This window comes from Austrofundulus limnaeus, unplaced genomic scaffold (genome assembly GCF_001266775.1).
Source record: "Austrofundulus limnaeus strain Quisiro unplaced genomic scaffold, Austrofundulus_limnaeus-1.0 Scaffold1634, whole genome shotgun sequence".
In the NCBI taxonomy this organism is placed as follows: domain Eukaryota; kingdom Metazoa; phylum Chordata; class Actinopteri; order Cyprinodontiformes; family Rivulidae; genus Austrofundulus; species Austrofundulus limnaeus.
Genome location: NW_013954036.1, coordinates 29,251 through 43,132, shown reverse-complemented (window position 1 = coordinate 43,132; position 13,882 = coordinate 29,251). Strand labels below are relative to the sequence as shown.

At 37.6% G+C, this 13,882-nt stretch overlaps 1 protein-coding gene across 2 annotated transcripts; it reads right to left on the bottom strand.

Moving 5' to 3' along the window:
• Positions 1 to 705: 705 nt before the first annotated feature.
• Positions 706 to 13,300, bottom strand: bsg (basigin). Of its 2 annotated transcripts, none has more exons than XM_014033121.1 (8): positions 13,094 to 13,300; positions 7,268 to 7,436; positions 6,474 to 6,562; positions 6,236 to 6,372; positions 5,850 to 6,123; positions 4,597 to 4,609; positions 4,447 to 4,516; positions 706 to 1,595 (listed from the first exon to the last, which is right to left on the bottom strand). In XM_014033121.1, the coding sequence occupies exons 1-7, from the start codon at positions 13,155 to 13,157 to the stop codon at positions 4,456 to 4,458; spliced, it is 807 nt and encodes a 268-aa protein (XP_013888575.1). In that variant the 5' UTR covers positions 13,158 to 13,300; the 3' UTR covers positions 706 to 1,595; positions 4,447 to 4,455. The 2 variants fall into 2 exon arrangements, with proteins under 2 accessions (XP_013888575.1, XP_013888574.1); XM_014033120.1 differs by having other exon boundaries at positions 4,597 to 4,621; positions 13,094 to 13,297.
• Positions 13,301 to 13,882: the final 582 nt, after the last annotated feature.

The following is a 13,882-nucleotide window of genomic DNA, read 5'->3' as shown; positions in this document are numbered from 1 at the left end:
TACATACATACATATACTTTTTTTTTGGGGGGGGGTGTTGGTGCACGGGGTTAATGAAAGTAATTATTGGGGACATGTTAAGGGTCACAGCAAGAAGGTCCTGGCTTCCATCCCCAGTTCAAACTTGGGGGTCTTACTGTGTGGAGTTTGCATGTTCTCCTCGTACTCAAGTGGGTCTTCTCCAGGTACTCTGGTTTCCTCCACACCCTAAAAAAATTTGGATAATAGTTACATTCAGACCCAGGCCACCATTGCAAGAGATCTGTGATCTCAACGGGATTTAAATGGATCCTGAGAAGCTCTAAAGTGTTTTTAACTCTGCATCATCCCTCATCCAAGGAACATTAAGGTTTAAATACAGAGTGGTCTTTTTGGAGAAAACAAAGGGCCTACGTATGAGGACCCTGCTCATATGGGGTTTTATCCCCCCAATCTTCCAACCATCAGCCAGCAAAGCACTAGCATGAGTCCAATGATCAAAATTTAAAAAAAAAAAAAAAAAAAAAACAGTACTGCTGCTGCACTCCGTGGCCTTAAATAGCAAGGAGTTAACTTTCAAAATGTAATAAATAAATAAAAAAAGGAACAACCATCAGGTAAAGTGGTCCGAAAACAAACAGCATAACTGGTTTTGAAAAGATTTTGTTTAGTCTGGTCACCTTCCACTAAAACTGATCAAAAGAGAAAGCACACACACAAAAAAAGTTTAGTTTATATACCTTTATTTCAGTTTGTGCAAGTTGTACATGAGATGGTTTGTCATTTTTATGGAAGGTACAACAATTTTACACAATCCTGACCAGGTCTTTAAAATTCCTTCAACTCTAAAGTGTAACATTCAATCACAACACTACTCAGGTTAAATAGAATATATGGCTTTTAAATTATCTACACAGTGAATAAAATAAAAACAGCTGTTTAACTGTTGAACACAAGTGTTACAGGTCGAGTGGTTAAAAAAAATCTTATGTATTACTCTGGCAGTTTTAGACCTGAACAAAGTTGTATTGTACAGACGCAATAGTTGCAAGTCTTGCACTTGGTCCTAAGAAAATTACTCACACTGAACGTAAATCCCATACATAAAAAAAAAAAAGAACTGCATGATTAAACCAAAAATGTTCCAACTAAAAACTATTAAGAAAAAAAATATTGGACATTTATTCTTAGCATTTCTACATTTAGTGTCAACTTTAATTCTTTTACTGGGTTAAAAACCAAACAAGCAAAAAAGAAAAAAAAGATGAGAAATAGCATTTAAGGCAAAGAGCATTGGAATTCAGATTGTTTAGTAGATGTGAATTCCACTGCGCTCTCCCAGTATGACGGGGATGTACTGGGATCAAAAGCATTCCACATCCTGGACTCAAAACCTTGAGCTGCTTTACAAGAGGCCATCCCACAGTAGATTTTTTAAAAAAGCGATGACAACTGAGGTCTGTGCAGAGTGTCAGCGAAAAAAACAGAAGATCACAGACTAAGCATTCTTCAGTAAATCATTCTAAGAATCATTCAGCACAGCAACACATACTTTTGGCTAAAACATCGTTAAAATTCATGCAATATTTGCCCAGGATCTCAAGCAGAATCTTCATCTGGGAATGACAAAAGAAAAACAAAAAACATTAAAAGGAATTTTATAGCTGAGAATATTAAAAATTACTTTTTAAAAATATAAAATTGAACAAATTAGCTCAGTGATAACATCTGCCTTTGTTTTACCAACCCAATTCCTAAAGAACTTTTTTTTTTTTTATTTCAGAACAGGTTAACAGTATCACACAATTTCAAGTAAAGAATAGGGTTGGGTGATATTGGAAAAAGACACAATTTGTGGCGTTAAACTTGACAACAATTAACATGATTAATCCCCTGGACATCCCAGTCATGCCTGATTTAAAATCGCTCTAGTGGGAATAATTTTTATTGTGTAATGTAATTACTGACCTGAAAAATTATTTTTTTATTACCTGAAATTTGACAAGCGCCAAAAAATAAAATATCTACACGGAGGAAATAAAAGACACAAAAGTTGAATGAAGTTTGGTGGCAGTAAAGACGAGTAGTGGGAGTTAGAAATGAAATTTGAGAGATTTATATGTAGCGTGTTTGAATTTTATGGTTAGAGAAATGGAAACGTTAAAAAAAAAAATGGAGGAAACCCTGCCCAAAAAATAAATAAATTAATTAAATTAAAAAAATGGATGCAAGTATTATTGCAGGGGACTGGCTATTCAACCAAGCACTGAATCCCTCCAAATTAAAACAGTATCTAGAACGGGGATAGTCAATCCTGGTCCTCGAGGTCCGCAGCCCTGCGTGTTTTACTTGTTTCCCTTCTCTAACACACCTGATTCTGTTAGTGAATTACCTCTTCCAAGTTCTGCTGAAGCCTGAAAATCCTCCAGTCAAATCAGGTGTGATGGAGCAGAGAAACAAGTAAAACGTGCAGGGCTGCGGCCCTCAAGCACCAGGATTGACTCCCTGATCTAGAATGTGTCACAAATATGAAGAGCAGCTTCGGGTTGTGGTGGTGGGTAGGGGTGCACAGATTTCCTTAGTTTGGGAAGAGCGGCTGATACTTTGATAAGAATGGTGGAAAAGATCAGCTTCTTGCCTCCTACCTTCAGAAAAAGGTCTGAAAATCAGCCACTGTCCCCTTTTTGCTTTGCTGTGAGGACTACTGTACTTAATGCCCAGTTAAAACAAGTTTATATTGTTTCAAATGTATTGTTCAGTGTTTACCAATAAAATAAGATTAGAACATCAAAGGTGTACTGTGACCTTATAACACCTGAACGTGTCAGTTAGCCCTTTTACACAGAGTGTCAGCGCAGACACATTTTGTCCTTTTTTTTTTAAACACTGCAAGTTCTTGATCGTTTGTGCAATCTGAAAAATTCAAACGGTTTCTGAAAGCCGAGAATCTGGGCTTTTCGTTGATATAGGAGTTTCAAAGTAATATCACGTGACTAGCTGCTGCAGGCCCGGGAAGCAAGCTGTTTGTTTAGCCTCGTCTAAACACGCTCGGTGCACAGTGAAGTGGAAAGTTACAAGCGACAGCGTTTTTAATCAGAGCAGAGAGGAAATGTTTTGTTGAAATAATGTCTGGAAGATGTTCTTCAAGAGTCAAACCACCGCAGAGGTTCCAGGATGATTGAGACCCAAGAAGATGGTGAGGAATCGGCTTCTTGTGAGGACAGGTAACGTTTGTTTAATGGAGTTTGAGCATGTCATTCTTGTGAATGAAGCCAGTTTTTATTTTTATATTTTATGAATATGTGGATAGTTGTTTGTGTGTTTGTTTTTATAACGGTCATTTCGTTGGGTACATTTGTTGTGAGTTTTTCCTTAATAAACCTCAAAATATTTTCGTTTTTGGTTTTTATTCATTTAAAACTTATAATACATTACTTTAATAGGCAATAAATTTTAAATATATGCAAGATTTATAAAGTTTTAGTTATTGAAAAGAGTGCAAAATTATTTACCCACAGGACAATTGTCTTTTTTACAGGCAAAATAAGCAAAAAATAGCAGGCGGAAATTTTGACCCTTAGGTGTTAAATGGTAAAAAAAAAAATTTGAAAAAGATTAGAATCGGCATGTCAGACTTTAAAGATTGGGGATCGATTAGAAAACTGCATTTGGTGCACACCTTGTGGCAATTTATTGTGCAAGATTTCCAGGAAACCTGATTAATCTTTAGTTGTTGAGGCTGTCAGAGAAAATGCTGTGAGGGGCGGAGGTGGGATGCCGTTTATTTCTGAAAAGAGTTTTGCCTTGACCGCTTTTGTTTCATTTCTTCTCACAACCAGAAGTTTTACAGCTCATAATGTAGAGCCACCAGAGGAATAGTTAAATACCATAAAGAATGGACCAAACAGTAGGGCAAATTCTATGTTTATTTTGTAGTTTCTTTGTAACAAAATAAACTAGCCTGAAAAAATTAACAAAATCAAACTACAAAATAAGAGTACAACAAATTTCAACTAAGGTTTATGATCTCAGATAAAGTTCATCTCTAAGACTGGTTGACACTTTCAAAATATAACAATTTACATTTACCTTACACAATTTGCAACGCAACAATTTTGTGTTTTTTTTAATCCTATGTATTTAGAACAAAGGATGTCCTCAAATGGATGGAAGATCAATAATTTTGAGAAGATGTTTTAATATTTTGGAGGTAGTCAATTTACTCCTGCAATTAACACAACCCCTCAACTTTATGGATTTGGGAGGTGGGTATTAGGTTGGTTCTATTGTTTGTGTGTGTGGGTGTGGGGGGGGGCACTCCTTGTACAATGTTAAGGGGAAAGATTGGAAATCAAGCATAGTAATTTCTTTCCTCAGTGTACCTTGTGAAAATCTGACAGCTTCAGATCCATTTTCAGTCAGTTTCATAGTTCAACTCAATAATGATGCAAAATGTGTTTCACACACCTTTAGCCTTTAGTTTGAATTCCTTTGCCTCACATTCTTGTCCTTGTGATTTGCAGTAGAATTGCTCTTCCTGAAAGACAGAACATGAACGCTGCAACAACAGGCTACACTGACAGAAAATATACAAGAAAAGCTGTGGACTGTACTTACAGGGGAGCAGATCCTGAGTCGTCATCTGTAAAAAAAAACAACAAAAACAAGAACAGAGTTAATCACAGACCACATGTGATTATTGAGAGAAAAGCATTCAATTGCATTCTTTCCAACAAATCGATGGGGGCAAATGTTCAACCTCCAACATGATCAGAATGAGATTATAATCAAACCATGAATAGACATGCTCAACTGGTGCTTTTCTGAAAATCGTAAAAAAAGGCCTGCATTTAAAAATCCAAACCCATTCATTTACGTTTTAGACAAAAGTGTTACCAACTGCTACAGTGACAATTCTGTTGCTTTGCTCCAACACTTGAAAAGTGTGACTCTGTAATGTTTTAATACACTGCCAAACGTCAATCTTAAGCATCACAAAGGCTCATGCAATACAAGCAAAAGACAAAGAAACACTGCAACAGCTGTTTTAACAATAAACATTAACCTGGCAGAGACACCCTGATGATGTACAGTTATTCACACCTGAGCAAGATCAGGTTTTCATAAGTAGTACAGTTCCTTTAAGGCCAAGTGATGAATGAGACCAACTGTATACCGACCCCGAGGAGTGGGTTGCCTAAAGTTTGTCATGCATAAAGTACAAGATGCAGAAAGCATGCAGACACGTTGCCAAGAACCTAAACTTTCAACCTATCTAATGCAAAACCATTACATCAACGTCCGTGCCTCATCTGACTCTTTCATTGGCTCAAAAACACAATGATTTGAAGCGCCGTAACTTTAAAGTGAATATTTGAAGCTTGCTTTGTATTAAACAGTCAGCGCCAGTGAAAGAGTGACCAAATCTTTGAGCACATTCCTCTTAGAAGTGGTTACTATGAAAGCAGTTCATTCAGACTCCCATAGCTTTTCCAGGCGGTCATCATCTCAGCTCAACCACTTCAGTCTGACATGCAGTTTTGTTCACTTACCAAAATGCAAAATCAGCAGCGAACAGAGAAGTCATAAATGTAAATAAAAAAAAATAAAGTAAAAATAAAAATATATATATATAAATATATAGTTCTGATAGTTTACACAGCAGGGGAAGCCAACTCATGAGCTACAGTAAAAAAAAAAAAAAAAAGTAAAAACCCAATGAGACCAGTTTAATGCTGGACACATGCAGCTACAGTCATTTCATCCCCCTGTTGGTGTTTAAAAACATGTAAATTTACCCAGAGCTCATTTTAGTCAAGAAAACAACCTAAATGTTGTCTGTAACGATGTAGAAGACACTGTTCACGTACCGTCGTTGACCTCATCTGGCTTTCTCCTCTTCTCGTAGATGAAGATGATGGTCACGAGAATGATGACCTCTGCCACGATGCCAAGGAAGGGCCAGAGGGCAGCCAGGCGGCTGCGGACACGCAGGTGGATCTGGTCGCTGTTTGAACCAAGTTCGTTGGTCCCAGTGCAAACGTAGTCTCCAATATCCTTCTCGATGCTCAGGTTGGTGATGGACAGAATGGTCTTGTAAGGGGTGCTCCTGATCTCATATCGCTCAGTGCCATTAGAGATAGACTGAAGAGTAAATCCAAAGTTAGGAAAGCCAAAGATGAATTTATTCCCCCTAGATTGTCATCATTTGTGTTTAATGTCATTTCAAATGATACTTTAAATATTGCCATCTCACCGTTGCATTGCCATCCTCTTTTTTGTACCAAGTCCAGTCAGTGGGGAGGGGATGACCATGAGCCACACACGTTAGCATACCTTTGTCCTGTTCATTCCCATGCTCAGAGTGCTTGTAAGCACCAACATGGGGAAGCGCTACACAAAGTAACATTTGCACAAGTTATTTTTTTATAAAATGTAGACATTAACAAAAACAAAACCTCTAAAAAGACAAATTCATAATTTTATCAACTTACTTTTAACCTCTATTGTTGTCTTCAATGGTGGATCAGTCTCAAAAACACATTCATATTGTCCACCAGAATGGTAGGTGATCTTTTCCAAGCTGTGAAGGAGAGAAACTATGAGAACCCTGCGTGCCACTTCTTGTTAGGAACAAACATTTCCTCCAAGACCAAAGCAGTCACTATGTAACAGCTCACTGGTGGCCAAAGCTGAAGCTACTTTCATGATGGTGATTAGTTTTTCCACTTAGTTAAGTAGAAAATCCATAACAGAGAACAGTTTCTGCTCAAGAGCTGCAGGGTAAAACGAAAGCTGCTTGTCTGCCTAAATATTTCAGTTTTGCCCCCCATTTAATTACAATCGCACTTTTGTTTGGTGCTACTGTCCAGTACAGTTCTGCCATCCTGCTCTAATGGGGATTTAAGGTCAGGCAAATAAAGCACATTGCTCAGGGCTCAGATCTCTGCTGCCAAGACTGCCTGCAAAGCTGCACAGCTCCACGGCCCATCTTCCTGTTGATCAAGAGCCACGAATGGCATTCATAACTTAATGGAGGCAAGCCGGGAGGAAGGAATTCTCAGAAATAAACAGAACGCAAGGGTAAAGACAAGGCAACAGACATGCAAAATAGCCAACAATACACTGTGCACACAGACATTTGTTCTTCTATTCTTCTGGGGACTTTGCTTAGACTTCCATTCATTTGCCAGTTATTTTTTAGTGCCATCACTGCTCAATTAAAACACACAAGTATTTATGTTGCACTGTAATTGCAAGACAAATCTTCAGTAAATAAATTACTTACCGGAAAACCGTATAATGAGTGGAAGCTTTGGACCTGGATTCTTCAATTTCCTTTCCATTATGCGTCCAGTAAGAGCCCCCAATAGGAAGGCTAGTGTCAGTCAGGTTGCAGCTGAGAACAGCTGACGTTTGGTTGCTGACCTCCGAAGGTTCAGTAATGATTTTTGGGCCTTAAGATAAAGAGAACAATTATTAAGCTTTAATACTAAAATGTCAGCAACTATTAACATTACAATCAAATTTAAAAACACTCAACATTTGTCTTTAGAAAAAAAATCATTGATGTTTCAGCATTTAAAGAAAGAAAATTTACGAATGCACAAACATGAATTATGACACCTCGTGCTTGATACTTAATATCTTTGTAATATTTTTCTTTGCTTGGTGCAATTATAAATTAAGATAGCTTAAGACAATTGTTGAGTGCTAATTGGTTGGAGGCTTCAACACCAACCAAGTTCTTCACAGTTTCCACTTTTGAGATTCAAAATAAATAACTCTTCAGTGCAAATACACAGAAGGGGAAAAGAGCTCCTCAAATGAGGGATCTCTGTTCCACCAACAATGAAATGAAAGGAATAGAGGGTAAAAAAACACAGTAAAACTACAGGTCCTATAATAAATGCATGCAGAAGCAGCAACAACCGGAGAACAAAACCCACTGGCAGCTTACACTGCCAGTTACATTGATGTGATTACATAACTCTTTATACAAAGTAACAGACATAATACTGGGCTTCAAGGCAGAAACATGCCCCATGGCAGACTATGACTACAAGTAAAGACAAAAAGGGGTATTCACAATGTTAGTATCAATTAAGGATAATGTGATGTCTACCAGCAATGCCAGTATAATAATCTGACAGCCCTTTTTGTTTGTATTTTGAAATGTGAATTTTGTGAATTTATCTTGGTACAGAAGCCATTTGCAAATTTCCAGCCTTATATAACCAGTATTATATGCAAGAAATTCCATCATAAAAAAGGGACTTCAATGAGCATGGGGGAAAAAAAAGGCATCAGATTAAAACACACTTTAAAAATCAGGTGATACAGGATTAGGGAGCAGTCAGACTACGCTTCACAACCAGGTTTATATTCTACTACAGGATGACCTTGGAGATTTTCAGGAAAAGATAGGGGGAGTATGTACTAGATGAAGCAGGATGGAAGAGGGAACTGGACCAGGAAACCAGAAGCTAAATGTCCAGGATTTCACTAATGAGGCAACAGTCAGCTACGTTTGACTGGAGTCTCACGTTGTTTCTCTGCCACTCACTTTCAATCACAATAATGTTTGCTTGTGAGCGGATCCACTTGATTTTGGGGGTCTTCTTCAGATCATTGCGGTCAGGGTCGTTTGATGCACGGCACTCATATGTGCCAGTGTCGTCAAGGCTGAGGCTGGTCAGGTGAACGACGCTAGTGGCATGTGCTATGTATGTGGCATTTATTCTAACACAATCATTTCGTGCCCCATCAAACAGCTGGGTGAAAGTCTCATTGGGCTCTTCGCCCTCTATAAACCACCACTGCACTTCGGGGATGGGGTTCCCTATCACTTCGCAGTGCAGCTCAGCGCTGTCGTTGATCAGCTTCATTTGAGAGAGGGGAGATTTGATAAAACCCGCTGAGCACAATTAATGATCCGCCCAGCAAACAGAATTCATTCATTTACCAAGAAACCAGGTGATTGCATGAATTGGTGATAAAATGAAATGGAGAACAAAAAAAGAAGCACACAGAAAAGAGAAAGACAAAAAAGTTAACACAAATGAAAAATGACAGCAAGCACAAACAATATAGATCAGAGATAACATTTTTTTTAAATGTTATAGTCCAACTTAAAAACTCTGACCTATTAATGTTTAACATAAGAAACGCAACAGAGAGAGGGGGATGGCTAGAGCTGATTTGTCTGTGCAGCAAACCACATCCACTGATTTCTTTAAAGTAACATGCATTAAATACAAATATTTGCCTTTATTATTAAAGTATTTTAACTGATTTTGTGTGATCTCAAGCTAGGACTGGTGTAGTAGTACTCAACCGCTTCCTTTAAAAAAAAAAATAACTTTTTTTGGGCATAAACAGAAACTGTACAACTTTTGACTATATGCTTAGTTTTCTTTGCTGTCTTTCCATTTTATGGTCCTGTCAGCAGTTTTTTTCTGCAGCAGGGCATTATCAAAATATGGGGAGAAATTGACATTAAAATTACATTCACCTCAGTGAAACCATTCTCCTTAGATGAACCTTAGTTATTGTCCAAATCGGTTGGCCCTTAATATAGTTAAGAGATTAGGAGCCACAATAGGCGTGTTTGTGCCAAGAGAGGAGTTCTCTATCCAGCGTGTCCTTTACTATCATTTGAGGAGGAACCAACCACCCCATGAAGGTTAAATGCAATAAATGCCAATAGTCATAACGTTCAGACACGTCCAACTTGTGTACGTGATATCAAACTGCCTAACTGAGCCAAAGGATCAGCCGACATGTTTGAGTGACTTGTTATTTCTGCTTTGGTTTATATAATTACACATTAAAACAGAAGGCTTACACAAACAAGATTTATAGTCATGGTGTCTCTCCATACAGTTGATAACTCCTGCCACCCATTTAAGAAAAGCTACACATTATTTGATTCAATAAATGTTAAATTTATTGCCGCTAAAAGCAAAACCTACTTCAACTTGTCTCAGGCCAGAAACTCAACTCTGCAGTGGTTTGATGATTAATGAGGACAGTTTGACTAAGCAAGAACAGTGACTGCTGACATGAGAAAAAAAGCCTGCCCCCTCCCCAAAAATAAAATACATTAAATGAAAACAGAACAGAAGCATTTTCATTAAATTAAGACAACGCAAAATGAATGAGAAATGTAAACACAAAAGCAGATGATGACGCAAGGATGAAAAAACTTAAATGTATATTATTTTTATTATAAAATCGTACGGGAATTTGCATCTTCGTTGTGCCAGAACTGAGAACTGTCCTACACTCATAACTAAATCTAGGTTGCCAGTAGATATTTTTAGATCGTCGTGCTGTTGATTTAATGGCAGTTTTACACAGATCCACCTCAAGGGAAAAAAAATTCACATGAAAATGTGTTTCATCTCATCGTACTATGTAAAAGTCAGAAATGTGTTGAACATTGTGTCAGGAATCTGGTCAGATTAAAAAACAGTTTGGTACATTTGGTTATATTCCTGATCCTTGTCACCATCCTGCATTTTATTTTTGTTGTCAGCAGGGTTGGGCATAATCGTATCGTGTGCAATTAATCGTAAGAAAAACAATCGATTATTTTTTTGCACTTGACAATTAATACAATTAATGTCACCTGGCAGATTGACTAGATATTTCCCCAGTCAGTCCACTCAGTGCTCCTCTCCGCTTCAAATATAACGAACATAAAAAAAATTAATAAATTCTGAAATTTATTTATCTAGCAACACAATTTAAAATTTGATGTACAACCCGAATGTATAGCCTGTCTGTAATTTTGAAAGTTTGGAACAGATTTTTATGAAGAACAAATCTTTCCAACTAAATTAGTCATGTGACCAGGACATAAGGGTGTCCAGGGACTCCAGGGGATTAATTGTCATCGTTATCGGCTAAATACCACAATTAACGTGATTAATTTTTTTGCCAATATCGCCCAACCCTAGTTGTCGGTCTTTAAGTTCCACAGAAGTCTGATAAACACTCATTTAAATCATGTGTGTCAGAGAGAATCACCTAAAACCACGCAGGATAGTGGTCCTCGATGCTCCATGAGTGGGCACCTGTTAACCTTTTCTGAAGAACTGAGTGACGTGCTTATTTTGCTCTAGACTGGCCAAACATTTCCACTCTGCTAGTGTACATGAAGGGGACTGGAGTGGTATCTTGCCAGTCTAGAGCACAATAAGCTCCTTGTCCAACAGCTTAGACCATTCACAAAATCATTTAATTCCATCTAACGTTTTAGTTTCATACACAGAAATGTTAAATCACCTCACCTGCATTAACCAAGCAGCAGCAGAACAAAAACAATACTAGTTGTCAACATGAACCTTAGCCCCTTGTGAATACTGCGCAACTTTCCCTACTTGGAAGAACTTCTCTACCATTACTAAAAAGGTCACCTTTATAGTCCATGTTGTACAGCCCTTCAAATATAACTTACGTCTTCTCCCCAAGTATGATGACATTTTATTTACCATGTATGACATTCTGCTCTATAACCCGAGAATAACACTTGTGCATGAAGTTCTTTCAAAAGATCAAATGTCCGAAGTCAGAATTTGACATTTAAATGGAGGTCAGACAGCACAGAATAAATGCAACTGTAGAGGTCCCAAGTTACAAAAGGTTACCTTYCAGTTTAAATACTTGAAATACAGGCCTGTCAAGAGATTAGCATAATTTTTTTTAAACGGCTGCTTTTTGCCTTCAGTCAACCAGGTGGTTAAATTAACAAATAAGAATTTGCTTTTTTAGCTAAAAGGAGTTTCTAAACTAAAATAAAAAAAAAGGTTACGCACCTCAGGCTATTTATTTACGACACTTAAAAGCATGTTTACAGTTCACACAACACAAAAAAAGGTTTCATGTTTATTAGTGRGCTATTCTTTTAGTTTGAAAACAATAACTCTTAAGATTAAAAAAAAATGCAAAAATCTCTTAAAGCAGAGTAAAACATTGTAAAACATTGTGTCATTTAAACCCAATGAGAATGTATGAATATAGGTGTTGAACACGATGTTCTGGCAAACACTGAAAAACAAGCCAATCAATCAGTGCTGCTCTAATATGGGGYAAAAAAAAAGTCCAGGACTGTAACCACTAAGCTGTGGTAGACCAACTTGTTCCGCACAGCTAGATGCGTGTCAGAAAGCAGAAAACATCATACAAGAACTATGGAGTGAATGTGGAGCAGCACTCTCCAAATAATGAGGAATGGTTAAGTGTTGAATGCATTTAGTCAGCTGACTAAGATTTGAGATGCTTATTTTGTGTTTAGCCTGACTCTAGGACACCTAAAATTAATAATAATAATAATTCATGTTAACAAAATAGGCACACAGCAAAGCTATGGTTACTGGAAATGTCAAAACACGTTAATCTAAAAAAAAAAAAAAAAGAATTTAGTGCTTATATTTACTTAATTTGGGACTAACTAAATTTGAACCCAAAAACAAGATTTCATTTGTCTGCATTTAATCCCATCAATCATTAAGGAGCAAAATGGGGAGGGAGTGTTAGGCAATAAAACTAAATCAGTTTCAGGTCACAGCATTTAAATATTTACTGGAGGGTAACCAACATCTTCCTACACACCTAAAACGATTTTAATCCGTTTTAGTAATTTCTACGTTACGCAACTGCGAGTTAATTTTACCTCAGCTCAGCTACAATGGGCTTTAGCAAAAACACACATCGTGTGAATTAACACGAAGCTCAACTGAGCCACACTGAACCAAACATTACCTAGTTATGAGGAAACCACAAGTTTAAATTAAAGTAAAACGACACTTGAAAATGTTTCGAAATGAGTGAACCTCAGTCAATGAGTCACGAAACGCGCTTCAGTGCTGATTTCAGAAGCAGCTAAAATGTTTCGCTAGCAAGAACAGGCTGTGGCCTCAACGACGTCAAACAATGTCATTTTTCCAACTTGTAAAAAGGAAAAAAAAAAGTGTTACAAATTTTCGTGGCAGGTCCTGAAAATACATTTGACGGTAAAAGTCGCTGAATGTCCGCAAACACACCAAAACGTTCGCTGTCCGGAGCAAAGTCAACATCTTCATCCAACATGGCCGATCTGCGTTCTTACCTGTGGTCGCATCGGCTCTCCACGAGCTCAGCAGCAGAGCCGTCAGAGCCCACAAGAACTTCATAACTGCTCGGGTTTTCGTGACAGGAGCCTCCGACTGCTTCTGGAGTTCAGCGTCTGTCTTTGTCGGGAACGACCACTCTGTGTGTCCAACAACGACACTGACCCGGCTGGTCGTCCTTGTTCTTTACGCACACGCCCTTATCCGCACGTACACGTGACGTATCAATGAGCGGACGTACGTCAGAGGAAGTGTTTTTTGTTTTTCATCTTAAAAGCCTTAATTTTCTAAACAAATATTTCTGAGGCAGTGACTTTAGTAACTGTACAATATAAAATAAATTATATTTGTTTTGCTACAATATATTTGTGATCAATACTAAAAAAGTTTTTTAGATACTTTAAATCAGAGCTACTATCCTAACCAGTTTCTCTGCTCTAACACACTTTAATCAGTGATTCAATTACCTCTTCCCAGTTCCACAGAAACCTGTTTATCACCAATTCATTGAAARCAGATGTGTTGGAGCAGAGAAAGAAATAAACACACAGTACAGCACCAAGCTGAAGTTTGCTTCCAGGATCAGGACTGGACACCCCTGTTATAAGAAAAAACTGTACTTTTCACACAGACTTAAATTTTTTTAGGCACCTTACACAAGAATATTTGTATTATTAACATAACAAGARTACTGTTTGATAAACATACGTCAGGAAAAACTGGGTTCATATGTAAAGCTAGGCACAACCTGGAGTCATTTGTGAAAGAGAAGGAATTATTTTAGAACC